This window comes from Limanda limanda, chromosome 8, assembly GCF_963576545.1.
Source record: "Limanda limanda chromosome 8, fLimLim1.1, whole genome shotgun sequence".
Classification (NCBI taxonomy): domain Eukaryota; kingdom Metazoa; phylum Chordata; class Actinopteri; order Pleuronectiformes; family Pleuronectidae; genus Limanda; species Limanda limanda.
This window is the reverse complement of record NC_083643.1, coordinates 20,670,833-20,695,262: the sequence shown is the minus strand read 5'-3', so window position 1 is coordinate 20,695,262 and position 24,430 is coordinate 20,670,833. Positions and strand designations below refer to the sequence as shown.

General features: G+C 41.9%; 1 protein-coding gene across 1 annotated transcript in view; it reads right to left on the bottom strand.

Moving 5' to 3' along the window:
- Window positions 1–24,430, bottom strand: part of fbln1 (fibulin 1) — a 34,473-nt gene that overhangs the window by 9,312 nt on the left and 731 nt on the right. The window contains exons 2-16 of the mRNA XM_061076365.1: window positions 21,128–21,236; window positions 16,962–17,091; window positions 14,516–14,675; window positions 13,851–13,913; window positions 13,660–13,746; window positions 13,371–13,508; window positions 12,703–12,840; window positions 12,057–12,200; window positions 11,824–11,949; window positions 9,568–9,693; window positions 8,799–8,918; window positions 8,162–8,293; window positions 7,934–8,057; window positions 2,755–2,900; window positions 943–1,083 (exon numbers count right to left, since the gene is read on the bottom strand). Coding sequence (XP_060932348.1) covers window positions 943–1,083; window positions 2,755–2,900; window positions 7,934–8,057; window positions 8,162–8,293; window positions 8,799–8,918; window positions 9,568–9,693; window positions 11,824–11,949; window positions 12,057–12,200; window positions 12,703–12,840; window positions 13,371–13,508; window positions 13,660–13,746; window positions 13,851–13,913; window positions 14,516–14,675; window positions 16,962–17,091; window positions 21,128–21,236 — 1,884 coding nt within the window. The remainder of the gene's footprint in view (window positions 1–942; window positions 1,084–2,754; window positions 2,901–7,933; window positions 8,058–8,161; window positions 8,294–8,798; window positions 8,919–9,567; window positions 9,694–11,823; window positions 11,950–12,056; window positions 12,201–12,702; window positions 12,841–13,370; window positions 13,509–13,659; window positions 13,747–13,850; window positions 13,914–14,515; window positions 14,676–16,961; window positions 17,092–21,127; window positions 21,237–24,430) is intronic.

Below are 24,430 nucleotides of genomic sequence, written 5' to 3'. Positions count from 1 at the left end.
CAAGTAAAAGACGCTGATCCTCCACTGCCACGCCGCCTGCATCTTAGCACACAACCAAAACAAAATCACCTAGACGGGCCCAACGATACGTCATCCTCGTGCTCACAACACCCTCATTCTCCCAGGGTCAAGGCTCAGTTCATCTCTCCCATAGGCGTTCAGCGGTCCTGGGTCACCACCAGACTAAAGGATGGGAATGGCGGCTACCCAAACATGTGTTGTTGTTACACCCCACTAGAGATGGTATCTGCTGCTCCTACTTTAACTAGTTCAGGGCTCTTTTTGAATGATGGCGGTAACAGGTAGTTTTGATGAACTGCTTGTCAACTACAATCACTCGTGTGTGTGCAAGTATATACACACGTATGGATTTATTCACCCTATTCCTGTACATTCAGACCGCCATAAGTCATTGTGGAAAGTAATGATCTGCTTGGGATAGGCATAGTCGTGGATAAGTGAATTAAATGGTACTTTGTTTAACCACAAGACTGTGAAAACTCATGCCAAATATTTGGTGAGACAGAAACAGGCCCTCGTCTGTCTCACAGAGCCACTGAGAGGACAAATCTCCAAAGACACAGACAGCAAGAGCCCCATAAGGATGATGACAGCTACATCATGCCACCACACTGCAGAAGAGCAGAACGGACCGTGTCAGATGTACTTATGTCAGAGGGTCCAGACATTCCTTGTGGAAGATTTTTGTCCCTTCTCAGCGTGCACATGTGAGTTTGATTTGTGAAAAAATGAGTATATATATTTCAAAATGAGAAATGAGGTCAGAGAAACCACCAACTTTGTCAGAAGAAATGCAATTTCCAGTCACTGAGGCTGTCGGCTGGTACAGGCTGCATGTTAAAGCTTCTGTTGTCAAATGTTGGTTGGGTTGGTTGGTTCAGACTTCACAACACACAAAGTGAAGAAACACATTGTACTCACCCACATACAATCCGTTCTCTACCCGCTTGATGATGTCGAAGGCGTTCTCCACGTTGCCTTCCAGGATGTCAAACTTGACATCGTAACTGCCTAAGTGATAGGACCCGTAAGCCGGCACCGTGGTTCTCAGGAAAACAATCTCTGTTGGAAGATAACAATTAGACACAAAAAGCTTTTGGAGCCTAAAACCTTCATAATCACACAGGGATTGCACCGCCGAATGTGTGCCAATTCCTTATTTTTTTTTCTCCATTCCAAGAAGAAGACAATAAAACGAGAGACGGAAAGGTCTGTGTTTATTGTACACTGAGAGGGTCACAGGAAGGTTGAGGCTTTTCAATACTGTTCTAGAGTCCTTTGCACCCCAACTCAGAACTTATGAGATGACAAGATCTTAACTGCCTGTGACAGTGAGCATGAGTGTGTCTGAAACGCGCTCCGTATGCCGCCCAATAGATGCTTGTCAGCTGTCACTGTCTGCGACTGATTACCGCGGTAACTCATACACTGTCCATCCAGCGTGGCACTTAATCTCTGGTGTGGGCTACCCAAGTATCTGCACACTGCATGGAGAATATCATGGAATAGTTCATTTGGAGATCAGAGGTGGTCCCATGGTTTCTGACAACTGCAGGAAAATGCATTTGATGATAGTTTAGAGATTTCAGGAGATATAGTAAAGCTAATGGTAAAAAGGCAAAGGCTGAGGACCACAGTGACACTGACAGACCACAAGTTATCAAACTGTCTTCAAATGCCTTGTTTCCAGAGATTTGATAGAGTCTTCTTTCACAAAAGCCACAGATATGGGCTTTGTGGGTTAGTGAAAATGTAGATAGATATACAGAATAATTGTTAGGGGAGCTTTATGATCAGTACATTTTTAAGTATTACTTCTAAGCAATAGTTCAACGATTTGGTCTATAGATTTTTTGTTTGCTTCCTTGTCAATGGTTAGATAAGAAGATTGATACAGTTCTCATAAGGCAGATTTAGAGCAAAACTATCGCCACTTGCCTTTCCTTAGCATAGCAATTGCAAGCAGGTGGAAACAGACTAGCTTAGCCTGGCTCTGTCCAAAAGTAAAATCTGCCTACCATCACTTCTTTATCTTTCGTGAATTTAGCTTGAATTAAAAGGTTTGGTAGTGTGCTTCAGAGGAACTGTGTTTGCAGTTTAAATGGCCAGGTTATCTCTTTCCTCCTGGTTCCACTTTTTATGCAAAACTAATCTATCTCACTGCTAATCTCTATAAACAGATTTTTCATGCAGGTTGCTGTTAATTGAGATTAGCCAAAATGTCGTCTGGATCTGAAACACCTACAAAATGTATCGCTGTTTTTTTTTTTATTGAGAAGCAATCGACTATGCATCTCATGTTTTGAGTCAGGCTGTAAACAATGTTTCTCAAATGGAAGACGTATTGGTCTGGATATCGGCTGTTTGCCGTAAAATATTGAGTTTGACTCACGACTCAGGACTGACTCAAGATTCATAATTGTGTACCCCACAAATATGAAGGTAGTATAAATCTTTTCTACAAACTCTTTACAGAAAATGTTAACAGAAGTATATTAAAAAAATGAAATGGTTGTCTTTGTAATCTATGTGCTGGGGACCTGTCGAGGGTGTAGCCCACATCCTGCCCGATGTTAACTGGGATTATCTCCAGCTTGCTCCTGCGACCCTCAAAGGATAAACAGCATAGATAATGTTTGGATGGATGGATAGATGGCTTTTTCAACACTTTTGCTGTCCATTTAGATCATAGCAAGACTTTTGTATCATCATTTGAAATTGCCCTGTACCTACCCTCTGGCTTTGTGAACTCTCTGAACGTTGGCAAGGAGATGATGGTGTGGGACACTGAGAGTGTAGGGTCCAGGACACAAGCAACATCAGTGGACTGACAGGACTTTATACAGCGAATGATGTCAGAGCGCTCAAGCCTTGCTGCCCTAAAAGGGAGAACAAACATACACACAGAAAACAAAAACACAAATACACAAATGGCTTTTGACCTTTAGGTAATGTCCATACAAAGATTTCAGTTTCTGAAGCTAACAATAACAGGGCATCATTGGGAGCAGCCCGCTGCCTAATCAAGAATTCTTTGGGCCAACTCCAACATTCACTATACACACAATATATCAACAAGACAGAATGGATACTGGATATAGCGGTCGACATCAAAAAACAATGTGTGTGGTTTGGAAGAATAATAAACCAACAAAAAATGGCCAAAGCTCGTGCCAAAGCCAAACTTTGTAGCTTGTGGAGACTCACGCTGCCATTGATGCACTGTTTCAAGCTGTGTGGGAATGAATTACTGCACTCACAGAGAATGATCCACAACCTGCTCAGGAAAATATTTGGATTTGCTGAGCATCCCCGGCTTCACATCAGATAATCTCTTGAGGAGGATTTATGGGGCAAGGGAGTGTTCTAGCAGTCTCTTAAATTGTGAGCAACATGACTAGACAACTCCCCAGCCTTTCCCCAGGGCAGCTCTCATCCTATTATTTAGGGCTTTGTTTATTCCACAGACTAATCAGTGACAGGTTGGAGGGAATGAAGGGCCTCTGCTGGCTCCTACAGCTAACGCCACCTGAAGTATCGCTATTCACTACCTGTCTGCTGCATAAGACTCTGCTGAGAGGTTTGTAAGGCATTTAACAACCTCGTAAATCAAGGGTTTGTCTTCGAAACGACAAGGAACTTGGGCTCATGAGAAGACTTTTGAAACTATTTAAAAGCGTTTCACTTTGACATCCAAGATGTTTAATTCAAGTTTGGTCTTTACAAAGGAGACGAATCAGTGCATAGTTCAACTTGGTTATGAAAACTGCCAGGTTGCCATGTATGAGTCCAGTAAATGTGCATGGCAGCCATGTAGCCACACTGTGAGTCATGGGCCGTGGATCTCTGGCGCTCCTCAGGGGACCCATAGGCTGCAGCTGAAAGCCCAGGCCCGGCTTGAGTTGCAGGGCTCCTTTCATGGAGAGCGAGGAGAGAAGCCCCTGACAAAAAGTCAAGCCACCACTGGGTAGGGGCTTGTAATTAGCAATTAGCGGGTGGGTCCAAGTTTTGCTTTGGCCCAGGCCAAACCCACAAAATGTTCTCCTAGTTTATAATACCACGGCCTGAGCTGCAGAAAGACTCGAGCAGGACTCTAGAGGATGAGGTGGAAGCTCTGTTGAGGTACAGAGTAGATTTACGAGAAGATAATGACCCAGGGTGAACTGCCCCCTTACACACAGATGGGCACTTCAAAGAAGGGGGAGCAAGTGGATCTAATTACAGAACCATGTGCTTATTAATATGTGCATATATCTACATGAAAAATATGCCTGTATGTGTTTGTTTATGCTCATTTGTGCATGTATGCCCGTGTGCCTGCAAACATGCTTGTGTAAGTGTATGTGTGAGTATGGGTGCATGCATGCATGCACATGTGGATGTCTTCTTCATCTCCCCATGCCTCACGTGGCCCAGCCCAGGAGAAAAACCCCAATACTTTCAGACCAGAAAGAAAAACAGACTTTTTGGATGAAAGTCCTCTGGTCAAGCGTACGGCCTTTTATTTTTTTTGGTAATTATTATTTATAGTCAGCACATTGATAACGCCCCAACAAAAACACTGCAGGGCATCATTCATTCTGTGCGCGGTGATGTTGCTGCACCACAAATTGTTCAGACCACCGGCCAGAGCCCAGAGCCCCATAACTCAATGTCAAGGGGGAGGAAAAAACCTCCTGCGCGCCACTAGGTTCTTTTTTTAAGGATATCCCCACTAGGGACCAAGTGCATCCTTACTGGCCTGACAGCTCAGGACAGGAGGAACCTAGGACATCTGAATTTACAGTTATTATAAGCCACAGCCCTCAGGCAGCAGCCTCACAGCATGTCAGACTATTTATACTCTCTCTTGCTGGTGCACATTTCCCGCTCCTTTGCCACTGCATCCCATCGTGTGTCACTTACTCAGCCTTCATTTGGATTATCTGTCTGCTTTGGGGTTTACACCCGCAGTATGCAGTGGAAATCTGTGCATTTCACATTAAGCCCAAAATGTAATAAGAGCTAAAGAGAAGTGCATAAAAATAACTGACAGAAAGAAAGATATATTTGCGGTGCAAGGTAAGTGGCGTTTGGAAAGTGGTATCACTGCACAAAAAGGCTTTTGACTGAAATTTGGAGGTGTGGAATTACCTAATGGACTTTACAAGTAGTGATATTTGACTGATGTCATAGGCGGGATATTTTACTTTTTGTTTCTTAGCTGGTGTTAATGTACAAACATTACAGATACAGGAAATGTTTAATTGGGAAACATTTATAACCTATTAATGACTACATCATTATTAATTCAGTTGTGGTCTAACATTGGTATGTGTATTCAATGTGTATTAAAGGAGCTTGTGAATGTATTTTTCTTCAGATATTTTGAATCGGATCATAGTTGAAAACTTAAAATATATGCATTACTAGATATTTTCATGACTCATTAAACGTCCTCATCATTGTAGCTGTTGGAATAATAGTAACATGAAACTATGAGGGGCAGTCTTCATGTCTACATCTATGCGTCGCCTCACATTCCAGCTGATTGCCTTTGCTGTATTTGATTAAACCCCAGAATGAACCATTATCAAGGACTGGATTTGACTGGAACATGTGTTATTTCAATTTAAATTTTAATAGAAAACTGTTCATCCAGCACATAAACCATAAAATACTGCAACCATCATCAAATTACACTCAGTTGTCGGCAGACTTAGGTCGGTACCATTGTAAAAGTTACCCTGCCCTAGAACTCCACCTAGCGGCCATCATGGTGCCTTACCTCCAGAATACATTCAATTCGGCTTCATTTTTAACTACTGTATAAGGCTCCTTAAGTCTAGTGTTAAAAAAGTTGATTATGTAAAATACTACATTAATAAAAAAATCAGATTTTATGAATTTATTGAATTGTATATGCACTCTTAAAAATGATGTGTCATCTTAAATTTAAGTTTCATAAGGATCAATTCATATTTGTTTTAATTTCAGGGGGGGGGCTCGGAATTTCTTTGCATAAAATTTAGTTTTGAGGACTACGGGGAGTTGCTGTGAACATTAAAGAAATAATCTGAACTACAAACAACCCAAATAACAGATCCAAAGAACAAATCAGATGTTGATTTTACTCTTTGGTTTTTGATTTGATAAAATTAGATATATTCATCATAGAGCTACGGAGGAGCTAGTAGGTGGATTTAGTTTGTTGTTAAGAGTCTTCATGCTAAGCTAGTTTATCCAGCTGCTGGTGGTAGCTTCATACTCACATTAAAGACATGAGAGTGTTGTTTTTAAATCTAAATCTAGATGAAGAAAGTGAATACTATATTCTCAAAATCCACGTTTTCATATTGTTGAATAAAATTGTTGATTTAAAGGTGACAACATAATAAGAAGAAATATAGGGGCTTTTAGACAGTTTGAGCTTAATTAGGACATCAGTGGAGATTATACTTACTAGATCTGTATACATCTGCTTATCACTGCCTGTCGTATCAGCCCCTTCACCACCCTAGCTTCCACCTGTAGGCTCTGACATGGGGGTTATATATATTTGCTTATCCCTCTCCATTATAGCTATGTCATCATATATGGGAAGTGATGAAGTCGGAGCCGTGATGCCAAACTCTATGTGCTGCTGCTGCAATTAACATTTCAAACTGAGTTGTCTGTCTGAAATGGAATAAATCCATGAATGAGAGAATCGAGTGATGGTGAATTATAAAGGTAATTACTTATCACTAATTGGAAATCAGATGTTTTATATTTAACTGCATACAGTATATTTCTGCCATCAAGTATATGTTACAATATAGCCTAGACTGTATCACCTTGCTAAGCAATCAATATACCATATGTTAATTTTGCATGTCTTAAATTGAGGATAAACCTGCGTTTTTCTGCATGAGACAATCCATTTCAAAATGACACATCTTTTTGAAGAGTGTAGCAACAGGTTTATCCCTGTTTAACACCCATGTCTACTCTAGTAGGGGGTTGTAAGGTACTCTGGGCTCCTCCTGGGTAACAAACACCAGCACTTTGGCCAGGTACGTGCTGTTTGTGCCGTAGCGACGTAGCCTCAGCTCCAGGGACAGATAAAAGTCATGCGGCTTGCTGATGAGCTTCGCCACCGACATTACGCCGCCGGAGGGCACCTGCTCCGTCTTGAAGAAACCGTCCTCGTTGCCAGCGGTGATACCGATCCCGATGTCATCGCTGGGGACAGTGTTAGAGGGGCCCATGCGGAAGATGTTGGTGAAGACGGGAATGTTGGTGGGGAACGTGAGGTAGTAGTAGGTTATTCTCAGCGGCATGGCCAGGCACTCGACAGACTCATTGCAAAGCAAGCGTTCACATCGACTGCAAAAAGAAAAGGGGGTGGGGGGGAGGCAGGGGCAGGACGAGACAGAACAACACAGGCACAGGGAGAAAGAGAGAAAGAGAGACCGGGTGTAAGTTTCATTTGCCGTGCATGGCATGCAGTGGAGGGGACATCAGTCTCAGCAGCCATACAGGCCAGTCATGGTGCCCTCTGTGGGATCATGCAAGACTATCTATCACTGGTGCCTCCAAACAAGGCTGGGCATCCCAGCCTCTACTGAATATGAGCCAAAATAGAGGCTGGATAAATATCAATATGCATCATTCTAAAAAAACAAATCATGCTACAGCCGATAATCTTTCCTGAAGTCATTCCAGCATGACATGCAGCGCCTTGACCCATAAGTATGAATAAACAGCCTGATTGAATTATCCCTGTACTCAGAGCTGTTACCATGGTGACCATACAGACATGGATCTTGCTCTGTGAGTTTTTGTGTGTCTATTAACTTGATTCCTTTAAATAACACACATTAATTCCCCAGCAAGCGATAAATTCAAAGTTGTGTCCTATGCAACAGACACAGAATTCAGGTTGACTCACGTTTCTCCAGCACGCCGGTAGTTGTTTGGACACTCGAAGGACAAGCATCTGAATCCTCCCTGCACATTAAAGCAGCTCTCGTTCTCCACACATGTGTGAGTTCCCGCCGCGCATTCGTCAATATCTGACGAGAGAAAAACACCCAAATGTTATTTGGAAACATTCATAAAAATGACACACAGTAAGACTGCAGCCATCACGTCCAGCGTTACGTTAAAGACAGCTCACCCTGACAGCTGCGCCCGTTGAGTGCCAGGGTATAGCCAGTGACGGGACAGGAACAGTGGAAGCTGCCTGGGGTGTTGTGACAGCGATAGGAGCAGATATGACCTCCAGTGGGCAGAGCGCACTCATCAATGTCTAGAGAGGTTACAGAAATAAATAAATACAAGTTATACCAGAGAAAACAATACAACCTTAAATAAAGGAGGTAAAAATAGTGAACTTAGGTTGACCACACCTTTTAATACCTGTCAAGCCCACATATACCTGGTGGACCCATCAGGTTCTGTTTGTGTCAGATTTCTCAATTCATCCTTTCCCTTCCTTTCATCTATTCATCCACCTCTAACCTCATCCCTGCCTCTGCTCATCCCCACTCTCAATTTCCCTCGACCCTTCCCTCGACATCAATTCATCTTTCCACCATACCGAACTCATCAATCCCAGTAAAATCCTTTATTAGACTTTTGCGGCATGGTCACTGCTGGTGAAACAGGCAATCGTTGGTTGATGATAAATCACAGTGTATATATCGACACATAGTAGCAGCTAGCTCAAAACCTATGGAACTACTCACAAGAAAACCTGCTGCACTTCCAGAATCGTATTCATCTAGGTACCTGATAAAATGCTTCCACTTTACCTTCGCAAGTGATGCCATCGATGTCACTGAGCTGGTATCCACGGCGACAGTAACACTGGTACGAGCCATACACGTTGGCACACTCTTGACTGCATGGGTTGCTCTCACATTCATTCAGATCTAGAGAAAAGGTTATCACAGAGCAATATGAACTTCTGGAAACAACTGCACCTGTCCTTAGGAATATGTACAAAATAAACAGTTGCATTCACAGTTACACACTTAGTTTGGATGTGAGCTGGTTCCTGAGGATGTGCTTACACTGAACAGATGGGGGAGGATACAAGAGGATGTGTTTTTCCAAGTGTAACAAACTAAAATGTTTTTTTTATTTTGAAACAGTACAGTACACTCACTTGTAGGTAACAGGTAAACACACAGGGCTCACTCCTGCACATGGTTAATTTGCAAAGCGGGCCACGAAACAGCCTTGTGCCATGCATACGATTCCAGGAGACTAATTCTAACGTAAATAACTTTATATCATGCACAACTGAGACATCACAGACAGGTAAATTAATTTCTGGAGGATTTTTTGGTTCAAAACACTATGTATCTTTAACACACTCCAAGAGCAATTGGAGTTTATGTGTGCTACTTACGGACACTTCAAAATGTGGACAGGGGCAAATAATCAAACTACCTTACATGCTGACCCACACATCCACCTCATTTCCTACATTTGGTGTAACACTGTCAATATGTACACTATGCAGAGCACATGCTGTATGTAAACTGTTGCAATCATCCCTATCTGAGTATGACTTACCGTCACAATTCCTGCCGTCGGCGGAGAGCTTGAACCCTGTCGTGCAGCTGCACTTGTAGGACCCCAGACTGTTCTCACACTTGTGAGCACACAGGCGGCCTGGGTAGTGCCTGCATTCATTAATATCTGGAACACAAAGTGGAAAACACCCCACAGCCAATTCATGAAATGGTAAAAAAGATAATTTTTCTCTGGCACACATTTAGACTTGTCGAAACAAGAAAAGCACAGGTAGAGTTAATAATGTTAATGACGGCTGGATGCATTCCATTCAGACGAGCTCTGGCTTTGACAAACTGACATGGTTTGATTTGGTAATTAATGGAGTGGAGTGTGTGTGTATGTGTGTGCAGCAAACCAAATTGGTGGGAACATGGGAATATCTGGGACTTACTTTGACCACGTTTCCCTGTGTTTCCCCTTGTGTCTCTCTGATCTTTCTCGACTGTCTCTATGTTGTGTATGTGTGTGGCTCATGGCTCATCAGTCTCCAGTCCAGCCTTGTGTGTTTTGCTGACCACTGCCTCACCAGCCAAATCAAACTGCCTTCACCTCTGATCATCCACCAACTTCGCTTACTTACCAGCTCCCTCCTCACCTAACTTACCTGTTTTTTTTGACAATAAAACCTTTTTATCCTGCTCCTGTGTTTGCTGTGTTGCACTTGGCTCCAGGAGTGGGAATTTGTAACAGTAGCACTAGATGATCAAATTTGAGAGTTGATTCCTCTTTCATCAATGTCAATATGGTCTAATAAGACCACAATATATCCAGAAATGATAGAGAGACAATCCAGGGATTAGATTTAATCCGAAAAGAGTTCCTGATCATGTGACATTATCATCATCATCATCAAGTGATTTATAAAGCTTATAGTTAGAGCTAATTTGTGCGATGTTCCAAATTTGATTAAATGGCAAAAACCCCTGATGATGCTAAGACGCACAGGGAATTTATGACACAAGACACACGGAGCTTCTCTTTCCTGCTTCTCCTTCCTTTTCTCCATATTTATCACATCAAGATAATTCTTATCTGATCAGTACATGTTACTAACTTGACCCCTTTTCCCGGAGTTTCTGTGCCTTAGCGCCCGCGGATGCAGGGCCACAGCTGTGGCCGCACCATGGATTATGATTGTGGATCGCGTGTCGGAGGTCGCAATGGTGGATCCAGTTCGGTGGATTCTGTATCGTGCCAGCTGATCGTCGTTGTAATGGAGGATCCTTTGTCGCGTTGGCATCGGATGATGAGGGACCACGACCGAGGCGGCAGCTGATAATGGATTCTAACTGGCGGCGGTGGACAATGACTGTGGATTATAGTGGATCCCATCCTGATGCTGGATCGTGGTCTTGCTGCTGGCCAGAGACTGTGATTGCAGCGGGACTGCCTGACACATAGTATTGAAAAATGTTTAGCCTAATGGATGCTGCTAAAAATCCTGATGATGTTTTCTTACACCTGACATCTATTGCACTTCTGTCCGTCCTGAGAGAGGGATCCCTCACATGTGGCTCTCTCTGAGGTTTCTACATATTTTTACCTGTGAAAAGGGTTTTTAGTAGTTTTTCCTTACTCTTGTTGAGGGTTAAGGACAGAGGATGTCACACAATGTTAAAGCCCCATGAGACGAATTGTTATTTGTGAATGTGGGCTATACAAATAAAACTTGATTATATAGAGTAACATCATGAAGAATTCACTATGAATGAAAATGCTTTTGTCAAGGTATCTCTGCATCATATGGGACTATAGATAGAGTTCATATGGTAGGAATATGATGTCCTCATGACATCATTATGAAGTCAGAGGATGGCATCATATAGGGTAGGAATGTAACCAAAAAGATATAGAGTTTATTTAGATTAACCAATCATTTGTGTTCATATGGTTTTAATGACTTCATGATGACATTATAAAATTGCATTGTAACAACATGAAAACGTTATAATTGCCTGATGGGGTTACATACAACGTGAGCAGGGTATATTTTGTCTCTGTGATACGTTTGATTTGCACCTGAGCTTTTTCTCCCTAAACAAGTAAAAATGTGCTTATAATGTCTTAAATGTCTTATACAGATTCTAAGCAACCACAATTGGTAAACAGTGTTTGTCTTACAATTGCCTGCAGCCCCCGACCCTTGAGGGATAAGTGGTATGGATGGATGGATGTTTCACTTGCATGCAGAGAATGTATTTTGGACTGAGCTACAATGTAAAAACCATCAGACAAGATCTACTGGTTCCTTACCCTCGCATGTGCGGCTGAAGCTGTTGAAGATGTAGCCACTCCCACACTCACAGCGGTACGAGCCCACCAGGTTGATACAACCATGACCTGAACAGACCTGCTCAGGGCCCTTACAATCATCTATATCTGCAGACAGGAATGTACAGTAAGCAACAGAGAATACATGCATGATGTGCACAGGTGGGTTACAATGATGCTTTTGTATCTGGGGATGACAAGTTGCACAGCCGTACCAACACAGCGCGTGCCCTCTTCGTTAAGGTGGTACCCCCGACCACAGTTCACAGAGTTCCTCTGGCAGTTGTAGGAGCCATGTGTGTTCAAACAGACCTGTCCTCTGTTGCATGGACTGGTGTGGCTAACACATTCGTTGATATCTGAAAACACAGATTGGTTATAATATTATTATTTATTATGTTAAATTATGAAGAGACAATACTCTGATTCATCAGTGTTACGTATGAGGAAGTAGATTCCACAAAGAGCTATCACCCACGTCATGGATGTTATGTTTTCGTCTGCTTTGGTTGCTTGTTAGCATAATTACACAACAACTACTCAACCTATTTCCATGAAATTTTGGTGCAATTCCAAATCAGGGCTGGATCCAGAATTATACTACTACTTTCTTTGCATTGCAAGAAAAGGTAGAATCATTTTTAGGTCACTGATATTAATAAGTGTGTGAAATTTGGTGTAAATCAAAATCAAAATCTGGATGTAGAGAATTTAAATGGGGTTTCCTGAGGGGACTGCTGTGCCTTGGTGGAGGTCTGTACTCTCTAGTGTCTAGTTATGATAATGAAAAGCAGATATATCTCTCCAAAGCTCTGGATGTGACACCTCTACACTTTCATTTGTTAAGGTGCAAATTTTTACCAAGGCATTCGCCCAGGGCATCCTGGATGTAGCCCAACCCACACTGGACCTTGGGAAGACAACGAAACGACCCCTGGCTGTTGTGGCACTCAAACTTCGGGACACAGTTATGGATGCCAGCCTCGCACTCGTCAATATCTGGATGACAACATCACAGCAGAATTATTATTGAACACGCACTGAGAAAACCTGCAAACACACAACTTGTGCATATTATCCATGTTCATATTGTCCCTTCACAAACGAGGCCTACCTCAATTGAGCTTGTTCAGGCTACTTGTGTTGTAGATTATAGGGGCATTATTTATATACATCACTTCCTGAACTGCTACTCCTGTTTTTACTCCACTAGGTGCTGCGCTACCACATCACAGGATTTATTCAAAACTACAGAATCTTTCTTCTACTTTGCACCCTGTTCATGAAACAACCTCCAGAATCTGATGTATTTCTCTGAAGCTATGATAAGTGTCTCTAAAGTGTGTATATACTATCCCTAAACTGTTGTTTGTTTGTAACATGCTCTATTTTTATTAGTCGTTGTCTGAGTTATGCTGTATATTTATATTTTGTAACCTTGAAATTGTCAGTGCTATCTTTGCTCTGTCTCCCTTATACCAAGTTAAATAAAGGTTAGATTCAAAAATAAATAAATGCATTAAACTGACCCTTGCAGTCGTTGCTGTCAGTGAGTTCATAGCCAGTTCCACAGCTGACCTCTCTCTGGCAACGGAATGAGCCCTCTTTGTTGATGCATCGCTGTCCTGCCCGACAGTTACTGGCTCCCAGCAGACACTCGTTTATATCTGAGAGGAGAGGAGTAAATCATATATTGCACATATATTCTATAAACATTAATGGTAACTGTGCTCCTCCTAATTTCCTTATCACACCAATCAAAATCTCCTCTAAGCAGTCTGACTATTCAAATATAAAAATGACTTAGAAGAGTCTTACCGTCACAGCTCTTCCCATCTGGTTTGAGTTTGTAGCCTTTCAAACAGGCACAGGTGTTGTTGCCGACACAGACATGAGCACATTTCCCTGAACAAGCAACACAAACAGGCTCATAACTGATCACATTATTTGCAAGGTTAAGCCATTTACAGTAAATGTGAGATATAGCCATTTGGTTTATTATACTGTACCTTCACACTGGTCGGTTAACACTGAATTATCTTCATTTTCATTGGTTCCATCCTTGTTTGGTACTTTTGGACAGAAACATAAAGAATGGTTATACACACGGCCACATCTTAACATAATTTTTATAAATAGAGCTTGAAATCACAAATTTATTACATCCAAAAAAAAGTTTTTAAAATTAAAAATCCGGGGATTTATTTTTGAATGGATAATAAATAACTTGCTTATAATGCAAAACATTGTCAAAGAGCCAAATGTTCATGTCAAAATGCTTAGTAATAAATTAGACAGCCACACACATACAGGTGAATTCGAGACTCTGGATTGTCCATAGGTGTGACTGGTCCAGGGTTTACCTCAACTCTCGCCCAATGTCAGCTCTCAAAGTATTATAGCTAGTGGATGGATCTCCAGTGAAAGTTAAAGGCAATGTCCACATACAGCCACCAGGGGACAGCGTGGGCTTTTGTTTGACAAGACAAGAGGCACTCTGATTTCTCCATCTCATTTTTCTTATGTGTTATGTGAATCCAATACTTTGAGAAAGTGAATGTGTTAATGCACAGGCTTTCTCTTACCGGATTCTGTTTTTATACCAAAGCCACATAATCTGCCTTCCTTCAAACAAACATGAGAAAATCTGCACAATAGTTTATTTTTCACCCACACTCTGTTTGTGCTGTTGGTGCTGTCTGGTTCTCTGAGGCTCCCTCCATGCAGCAGGCCCGGGACACCAGGCCGCACTGGTAGCCCACAGACAGGCTGTTATCACACGGTAGGCCCTGCTCCTGGGTCGTCTTCCCCAGAAGACAACAGCCACAGCACATCTACAGAAAAGAGAAAACATTCAAATCCCATGCTGTGTTAGCATCATGGGGGCACAGACAGGTGCGTTTAAAAAATGTAAAAAAAAAACAGAAAGAAGGGAAAAAAAAACTCAATCCAAAACTGATGTAGCAGGGTAAGTGAAAGCCAAAATGTAGACGGGGAAAAAAATTGTGGGATGAGATTTTGGTACAATACTGTAGTTAGACGTGTAGACTTCTAGCATGATGAATGAGGATGAGGTGATTCAGACAGACACTCAAGCTGAATGATAAGACACCTGACAGGCTTCAGGCAGATGGACAGACGGACGGACAGGCGAGATCGGCAGAAAGTCACTAACAAAGACAGACAGGCAAACAGTAATGAGATGATCGTCATCCCCTCTGGCTGAGGCTCGCTCAATCAATCATTACAGCAGCCCGGTAATGTCAGGAGAGGGGGGGGTGGGGGTTGTGCGGTGCAGAGTGTGGAGAATGGGTGTGTTGTTTCACTTTGGGCAATGAGAGTATATTAAGTGAAATCTGACAGTCTGTGGTGTGAGTGTGTTGTAATTGCAGTGATTGCAAGACTGAACACATGCCACACAAAGATCGAGTTTGAACTGCGACTCTGTGTGTGTGTGTGTGTGTGTATGTGTGGGCGTGTGTGTGTCTGTGGCCTTGATGCCATCTTAGGTGCAGTAAAAAAATATATCCAAATAGCTGGATAAAGTCCAGTGATAGACATGTTCAGTACTGTGCCAACAACAAATGTGCCAACAGACACAAAGCTGTCCTATCATTCATCAACTATAATTACATAGTTTACTGAATCAGGACTTGTCAAGCTTAGAGTACTAGATGAAATACAGAGGTATGCAACAAAAATACATTTAAAAGTGTGAAAAAACCCTAGAATTTAAAATCTATAGTCAATGTTTTCATAATGCAACTAACCATGTATAATATGAAAGGTTTTGACTTAGTGACTGTGCTGATTCCCCTCAGCCCTACAGAGTTGTTGCATCTATGTATAAGGTCATTGGTTTGGTTCTCCAGCCTCACTCCTGCAGACAGGTGAACCTTCTTCAGCCAAATACTTTATGTGGAAACAGCTAAAAAGAAAAATAGGTAGTGGACTTTGATTCTTTTTGATTTCATTCATCCAATGTTAATGCTGCCCTGTATCAGCTGGATGAGTAAATAGCTAAATGTTTGCTAACAAGGTGGCCATACCATTAAGTGTTTACACTGCCCCCAAGTGGCCAACAATCTTGCGACAAAAACTTACATTCTAACGCATTCACCCTATTTGCTTTAGCCTACATACTGGCCTGACTATTTCTTGGCCTGCATTGCAAAGTCTTCTTTAAAATCCATGTCCAGTAAAATCAGGTTGTAGTTTGTATACTTAAGTTTTGTGCTGGTAAATTCTATACAGACATACTGCTTCTCTCTGCTTCCAGTCTAAAGCCTGCGTTCAACTAAGCTTACCATCTTCAGTTCCCCAGGTATGGCACAGACTTATTTAACTCTTGACAAGGGAGCAAACTATATATACATTTCCTAAAATGTTGAATATTTCTAGGGATTTATTACATTTTGTAAGATGATAAAATCTCCTATTGGGGAGAAAGAAGCCCATTGAGGACTAGGTAGAGAATATATATTTTTAATATGATGTAATGAGTTATATAATATAATTATATACACGATGGGGGAACTGTCTCCTTCTTTTCTATAAACCCTTTGTTATACTCTCCTTACCTGAGCTTGTTTATGAGCCATTATCTGCACTTTACAGGCTGCCCCCGCTGACAATTACCTCATCCTGTCAAGAAAACGCACCAACTTGTCTCATTGCCTCTCCACATTTCATTAAACATTTATCTCCAAGATGTGGAGATGTGCTGCGTGTTGTGAAAATAAAGAGGCACACAGAGGGGATTATTAGAAAAAGGGAAAAAAAGCAAAGAAAGGCCAAAAAAGTGCTTTCTGAGCCTGGGGAAGATTCAAGAGTCTGGATTTATAATCCATCTGACAGCAACAAGCTCCATTCTGCCGTGGAGTGACATGCCTCATCCTGCTCCTGGCACACACGCACACACAGACACACACATACGTGCACAGAAAAACACATTCAGATCATCAATCATTTGCCTCCAATCTAGCTGTCCAGCAGAGGAGTGTGCATTGATTGAGTGGAGGAGGGGGTTTTGGTGCAAACAGCAGTTTTAATCCATCTTGTTGTTTGTGTTTATAGTGTTTAATGTTAGAAAGACACACACACACAAAAACACAACAGACCTTTGTCGTCTTGGTCTCGCAGGTGCTGCTGAATAAAGAGTCACAGGATCCTTGGTCTTTGGCCACGTTGATACCAGTGGTGCACATGTTATCCTCGAGCACTGTCACACAGCACTGCTCCTGCACTATCCTGTCAGCAGGAAGAAAATAACACAAAACACAGGTGGTGCATTTATTCTCAGCTCCCTCAGCGCAGTGCGAGCAATAACAATAAATAGAGGCGACAAAAAATGTTTGTGAAAAGACAAATGAAGCAGTAAAATAAATTTATAATGAAAATTTGAGTGATCAATTATGATGTTATACGATTAATTTAAAACCAATATGATGAAAACATTTGTCATATAATGAACAACTGAGCCATGTTTCCTCCTTTCCTCAGTCTAACATTCTTCATTCACAACTCGTGGCCCTTAACACCCCTATAACAATTAATAACTGGAAGAGATGAAAATGTTAGTGTAGATGATTGAAAAGCAGAGTGGTAAATTGTCATCTGATTAGATAAACTTGATTGGCATTTCATCTGAGACAGTGCTGCTGTGATAATCACCTGCCCTGTGTTGTTTACTACAGTCGACTTCTCATCATTACAAGATCAAACTGACATGAATTGTTTCACAAGCGCCATCTTGTTTTTCTGAATCCAGAATAATTATAGTTAGAGGAGCAGGAGGTGGGACTCATAGACATATATATGGCTAGATGTCTCGGCCAATGGAGTCGAACGTCACCACATGGCGGCCATCTTGCCAGGGCGGCTCGCTCACCCATAACAGTGTGTTGTAGTGGTGCGTACTTTAAACTGTTTGGTTTGTTATAAACATGTAGTAGTGTAGTTATGACACTGCACACTTAATAATTATGTTATTTTTCTAAAACATTTTTATAATTTATGCAGTGTCATAACTACATCTCTGACGTTTATAACAAACCAAACAGTTTAAAAATTGTTTGATAATTGAGCAAGTTATGGTTATTTAAAAAGTACGCACCACTACAACACAATGTTATGGGTGAGCGAGCCGCCCTGGCAAGATGGCCGCCATGTGGTGACGTTCGACTCGGTTGGCCGGCAACGCGGCCGAGACATCTAGTGTTTATATATGATATCTATGGTGGGACTGACCAAAAGCTTTTGTACACACCCGCATACCATTGGACAGTATTACCTTTCAATCACAACAGCATTCATGCCCAAATTCAGACTGTGCTTTATCGTCAAATTTAAACGAAATGGGGTCAGAATTTCCAAAATCATGTTGTGTTGAAGTAGACTTGAAATTAGCAATTGAGACTCCTTAGGAATTGTCTACTGACGTTTAAAACAAATGAGAACTGACGTCTTTTTACAACTAGTAGAGTTGGCCTCTGCTGGTCATTCAAGAGAATACACATTTTAGACACTTCTGCATTGGCTTCACTTTCAAGTCCCAGATCTTACCTTGTAGTGGGCCCAAATGAGAAGTAATCAGATTATGCCAAATTAACAGTTTGAATCAAACCAGCTTTACATGAATCCAATTACTTGTGCGTTTTAAACGCTTTTTTTAATTTAAGTGATTGTCCACAACTTCAAAGTCAAAACTGCTCCACCAAAAGAAAATCTCCACACACACTGTAGGCCAAACCCTTGAGAAACTGCATGACTCAGCCTACCACAATCACATTTTATAACATTGTGTCTGACTAAAATGTTTTGAGCAGTGAATATGAATCAAAGCACTGTTTTATGCACCAGTTGAACTTAATCCTAAATCCCAATTGGACAATTCTGTGTAAAATGTATTTGTCCTTTGTTTTTCCTGTCTTAATAGTTGACAATGACAATTGTCAACAAAATATGAATCAGTCAGTCCGTCAATCAATTTCATATCCATTTTCATTGCTCTTTTTTTGTGGCTTCCACTCCTCATGCAGTGCAACACAACACAACAGTGCCTTTCAGTGCAGCCCATTAAAATGAGCCTGAGGCAAGCCTGATGGGGGAACTCAAAGTTGTCACAGTAAAAACCTCGTCATGGATGAGTGGGATGCGAAAGTCCCGTAAGGATTCAGTGGAGGTGTATTTTTGTTTTGCAGCACTGACATCACTGGGTTTAATCTGGGTTCAGCAACTCTCCCTGAGGCCTAAGTTGCGTTGTTTCAGACCAGAGTTAAACCAACATTTCCCGGATATACATGTGTCCACCTCCACATGTTCTAACTCATGGTGGGAGTTTGGGTATTACTCCTTTAATGGTATTACAAAACAAAACCACTCCTTGCTTGCTCACCTTTTTTTTTGTTGCTTTTATCTTGCATATTTGTTTAATATTTTGTATAGTGTGTTATGTACATGCTGTTTTAAGAGAGTGATTTACCATTTTGGGATCAATTAAGTAAACCTACCTACCTACCAACCTGGCTGCCTGCCTGCCTACCAGCCAGCCAGCCAGCCTAACTACCTACCTACCTACCTACCTAACTACCTACCAACCTGGCTGCTACCAACCAATCAACCAACCAACCATCCTATCCATCCATTCTTAGGACAACCTTTCCTGTCAGAATGGACCAACAGCTAGTCAGGTCATAATCATTTCAAAGAAGAGATCCAAACTGTATATCTCTATAGCGATCAATGAAACACCACGTGTTGTAATGTCATGTTAAAATGTCAAATCAATGATCTGTAAGAGGCAAGGCCCTTTTACATAACAGCAGATAATTTATATTTTGGTTACATCAGACTCCATCGTGTTATCTATTTGCTCTCTGTTGGTGCAGGCCCATCAGTTAAGAGTGTTGTTTTCTTTCTGGCTTGGATCTGTCTCACTGAAGCTTTACTGGGAGCATTAAAAAAAATGCCACCCCCTCACATCTCCTCTGTCATTTCCAACCAAGCCTCTTTATCAACACTTACCAGAAATCTCTTCCCACATAAACCGCTGTGGACCCAGAATTCACGTTGAGGCGCACACCTCCTCTGCCGAACCTTTTAAGGGCACAGGCACGCTCCTGTTTTTCTTTTTCTCTTCTCTCTTTTCTTGCGTACTTTCTTTTCCCCCTTTAGTGTCTAAAGTAGTCGTTCAGATTTCCTGTTATTGCCTCTCTCCGTCTTCCCTCTATGTCACGTTTCACCTCTGAGGTATTTCCTGGGTTTTGAAACAACCCCTCTTCTGACCTCCTCTTCCCCTCCTCACCCCTTTCCACTTCCCAAATACACCCTGCTCCCCCCACAAACCCCTGCCCTCTTCTTCCGCTCCCGCTCACACTATAATTTAGACAAATTTGGGATCACTAAGGGTGGCTACGGTAAATGTGTTTGCCATCAGCGTTCACAGCAGCAGACCTCCATGGATTATGGGCCCCGAACCTGTGGCAGGACACCTTCTAGGGTAACCAGCAGGCCTGTTATTATCCCATCACTATTAGTGTTTCCCGCTCTCACGTGAAGTGAATAATGTGCCTGGAGATTTACGGGAGTGAGGTAAAACAATCTCATATAAAGAGCCAACAGAATTTTCCTACCATGCAACAGACCAAATCGCTCTGGGACAATATTGCAAAAGCTGCTGTGGTGCAGATAGAAAATGTAAGATTGTGACAAAGAGTGAAGCAGTGAATGACTTGTAAATCTAAACTATGCCCCAGGAAAGACTTCTTCTAGATCACCCTCTGCCTTGTGATGTAAACTTTTCTGTTCAGAGAGAGCAAAGTATCCCATATGCTGTGTCTCAATTCAGGACTTGCATCCTTCAGAGGCTGCATTTGAAGACCGATTGTGTCGATGGCGCAATGAGGATGTTCCATTTCGAAGGCTCCTCCAAATGAGTACTTTCATCCCTGAGAAACAAAGGCTCCAACAGGTGGATCCTTCCCGGACCAAACTATCGGAGGATTCATTGCGCTTTGGTGACGAAAGAGGTAGGTGAAAAGATGTCCAACATTTGAGTATCACCCTTCAACTCAACCAAACAGCTATTGGTTCACATGCAGCAGCACAAAGGGCCGGACGAGCTGGTGACACCGATCCCAGCCTCTGCAGAACAAACCAGTCTCATTTTGGTAAAGCCTCCACAGTCTCAAAGACCACCTCCTTTGTGGGCCACGTAGACTGAGTCCTCTGAAGGAGCCGGATCCAGAATTAGGACAAAGCTATATACTTTACAGCACCTGCTTACCTGCATGTGTCTGATGCAGAGATGAGAGGGAGGGATGCACAGTCTTCATTATCATTGCCTCGATTCTGTCCATCCTTACAGCAGTCCTCTATCGAGACTTGCTCTGCTCCTGCAGACATTAAAAAGAACACAATTTAGCAATACATTAATGCACATTGACTTTTGGGACATTTTCATATCTGGTATTATCTAATTTGTCAAGCTAGGGGGACGCCCATAATGAGTAGGAGACATGCAGGCACACCTGCCTGGATACAGGAGGGGGATGAGAGTATGGTTCCATACCCTTTAAACTGCCCAAGACTAGATAAGTATATTAAATGGCACAGTCATAAGTATGGTTCAATGTTTTAATGTCTTTACATAACACATTTCTTTCGGCTAAAATAATTCCTGCTGATTGACGCACTGTTTTCAGTAATTAAGTGGATAACAATCGTGGTATTTGGCAATCTATCCCAAACAAAAGCGAATCCTCCCAATGTCCTAAAAGGCAAGTTACATTTTGTTTTCTGAAAGATGAAGAAAGAAAATTCTGAATCTGTTTGGCAATTTTAAATCCCAAAATACCTTTTTTGTGCCAAAGACAGTGATGGATATGTTGTTGCACACGCAAGGGAGGATTTTTTTCCCCAAAACTGGAGCCAAACCAACTCTGTGGTGATCTGGCTGTTTATTCATGTGGATTGGAGAGCGTGGAATTCCTCGACTCTGTAAACAATCAGCTGACGCAATCACATTGAGTATGTTCATTTGCCTGTGGTTTGTGTGATCTGCCAAATTTGAAATAGCTTTGGCAGATCAGACTTTTTACTTTTTTTCTTACCTTAGGCTAAACCCAGGATAAGTTTGCAAATTGTTATTAACAGAAAGTCCGCAGAGAGAAAAAAAGAGAGAAAACAAACTCGCTGTGAAATAAATTTAGTTGATCCACTGTAATAGAATATACGAGGCTGCTGGTTTATAACTGAATGTTTTGAATTATTAGGAAAGTGATTGTGAAACGCACAGAATAAATCCATCTGGCTGAGACTCAGCATCTGCTGCGACACGTCTGGCGTCATGGACTTGAGATGGTTAGATTAGGTAGGGAGGACAAGTGTCTGGGAGAGCAGGCCTGGGCTTTACAGACTCGCTTCTTTGTCCCATAGGGGCAGGAAGGAATTTTATTTTGGCCATTAAATCCAAAGGGAAGAAGAATCCGGAATAGTCATCATCCTAAACAGCTTTATGCACTGATAAACTTCAGAACAACAAAGTGCTAGCACAGGAATATAAACCAGTTTCTCAGAGTAGTTTTCAGGTTCCTATAAACCCAGGTGTGCAGCCCTGAAGTGTGAGTGAAATATGTCAACAACTATGTACTTATTAAATTAAGATGTGAATTTTTCTCTTATGAAAGCGAGTCAGGCTACTTGAAATCAAAGCTACTACACAAAGGATGATTAACCTGGCAGAACGGATTGAGAGCGGACGGAGGATTTATTACTCGGCAGCCACATTAGCTGACTCACTACCGACTTCTGGAAGTCTGGCACATCCCAGAATCCTCTGGCCAACAAACCTCGTATAACAGCTGGATGAAATGAGATGACATTTTAAAAGCTTTTCACATGTGTTTACCAAGTAGGCCATCTCGGAGTCTCCCTCTCTCTGTCTGTGAATGTCAAAGACCTGTAAGGTAACACCAAAGAGACTATGACAAAGTATTTTGTGAAAAGCTGATAATATAACTATGCATTAGCTGCCATTAAAGATGTTAAATGTTGAATACTCTTATAGAGTACTTCTCTCATCTCCATTGCTTTTTACCATTATCAGCAACTGGTACCATTTTGCAAAAACACCCTTTTTGTATTAAAACTGGAAAAGCAACCAGGGAGCAACTTCCCAGATTCCACAAAATAACCAATTCCTCTGCTTGGGCAGGCTAAGTATATTTTAAATGACAGGAACAGTATGTCATGCATGTTAAACTGCTCCCTGGGATGTGTTCTGGGGATTTCTCCCCACAGTAGGTCTCTGCTGATAACTGACTCTAAGCCACTAAGCATTGCATGGTCATTCCAACGCCACCACTGTCTGCTGCTTTGCGAACCTAAACTCAAAGACCAGAAGTCCTTCTAAAGCTGCGTGGTGCTGTTTTATCAAAAGAAGCAAACCAGGCGCATCTGCTTCTGCAGTCTAGATACAGTTTGCCACAGTGCTCTGTCTCTGCTGATGCATTGTCTGTCTGGAGACGGCTGATTTCCATTTTGGATGGCGGTGCTGGTTTGTGAAGGGCCATTCTGTCTTGGCAGAGCAGCACATTGCCTGCCTGCGTCTAGACGCCTCATTTAAACAAGGCTTAATGAGCCCAGTGGTGGAGCTCCACCCAACAGAGGAGTTGGCCATTCGTCACTCCAGGAGTGCATCTCTTATAGGCTGCACTTATTTGGAGGTTTTTCAGTGACATAAGAAGGCTGTTACACAAACAAGGTATCTATCTATCTATCTATCTATCTATCTATCTATCTATCTATCTATCTATCTATCTATCTATCTATCTATCTATCTATCTATCTATCTATCTATCTATCTATCTATCTATCTATCTATCTATCTATTGTCATATTCCTCCTTAGATCAGGTCTTTATATGATATACATACACAAGGATCTCTTGGGGCTCTGGTTATGTAACAGGTCAGGCTGACAGCTGACTGAAGTTTATTTCAAACTGACCTTTGACGCGCACAATGAAAGCAGCTTGGAAAAGGGTGGCCTCCACTGACTGTGAAAATTGCCCCATGTGTGATCAGGGAGACCTCGAGCATTTTGGATATGCTTCATCCTACACCTTGGTAACCCTGCTGTGGCACTCAAGTATAAATCACACCTGTCTGTCTAGACCACCATGTCTTGGTGAGACGGCGGCCATTCTGACACTGCATCACAGCATACCAAGCTACTTGGCCTTTGGCCTGGAGGGCAGGAAGTACAGAAACCAGGGCGGTGAGAACTCTCACTTGAGACGAATGCGAATCTGCATTTTTAACACTCCTTCCTCTGATGTGACATCTTTTCTTTCATCACTTCGTGAGTCAAGTTGAATTTACGGCTACTGCATTAAGACAATGTAATGAATGAAAAAGAGAGTAGATGATGGTTTACTTTTCGATTGTTTCCATATGCTGCATATTTTCCGACTTTTCTTTTCACATGTTACTGTATGTATTTAATCAGGAACATCCACCAATAAAAAATGAAGTATATTTGTGTATCATTCTTTAACGTCTTTGTTCTGTTTCTTTTGTTGTTGTTG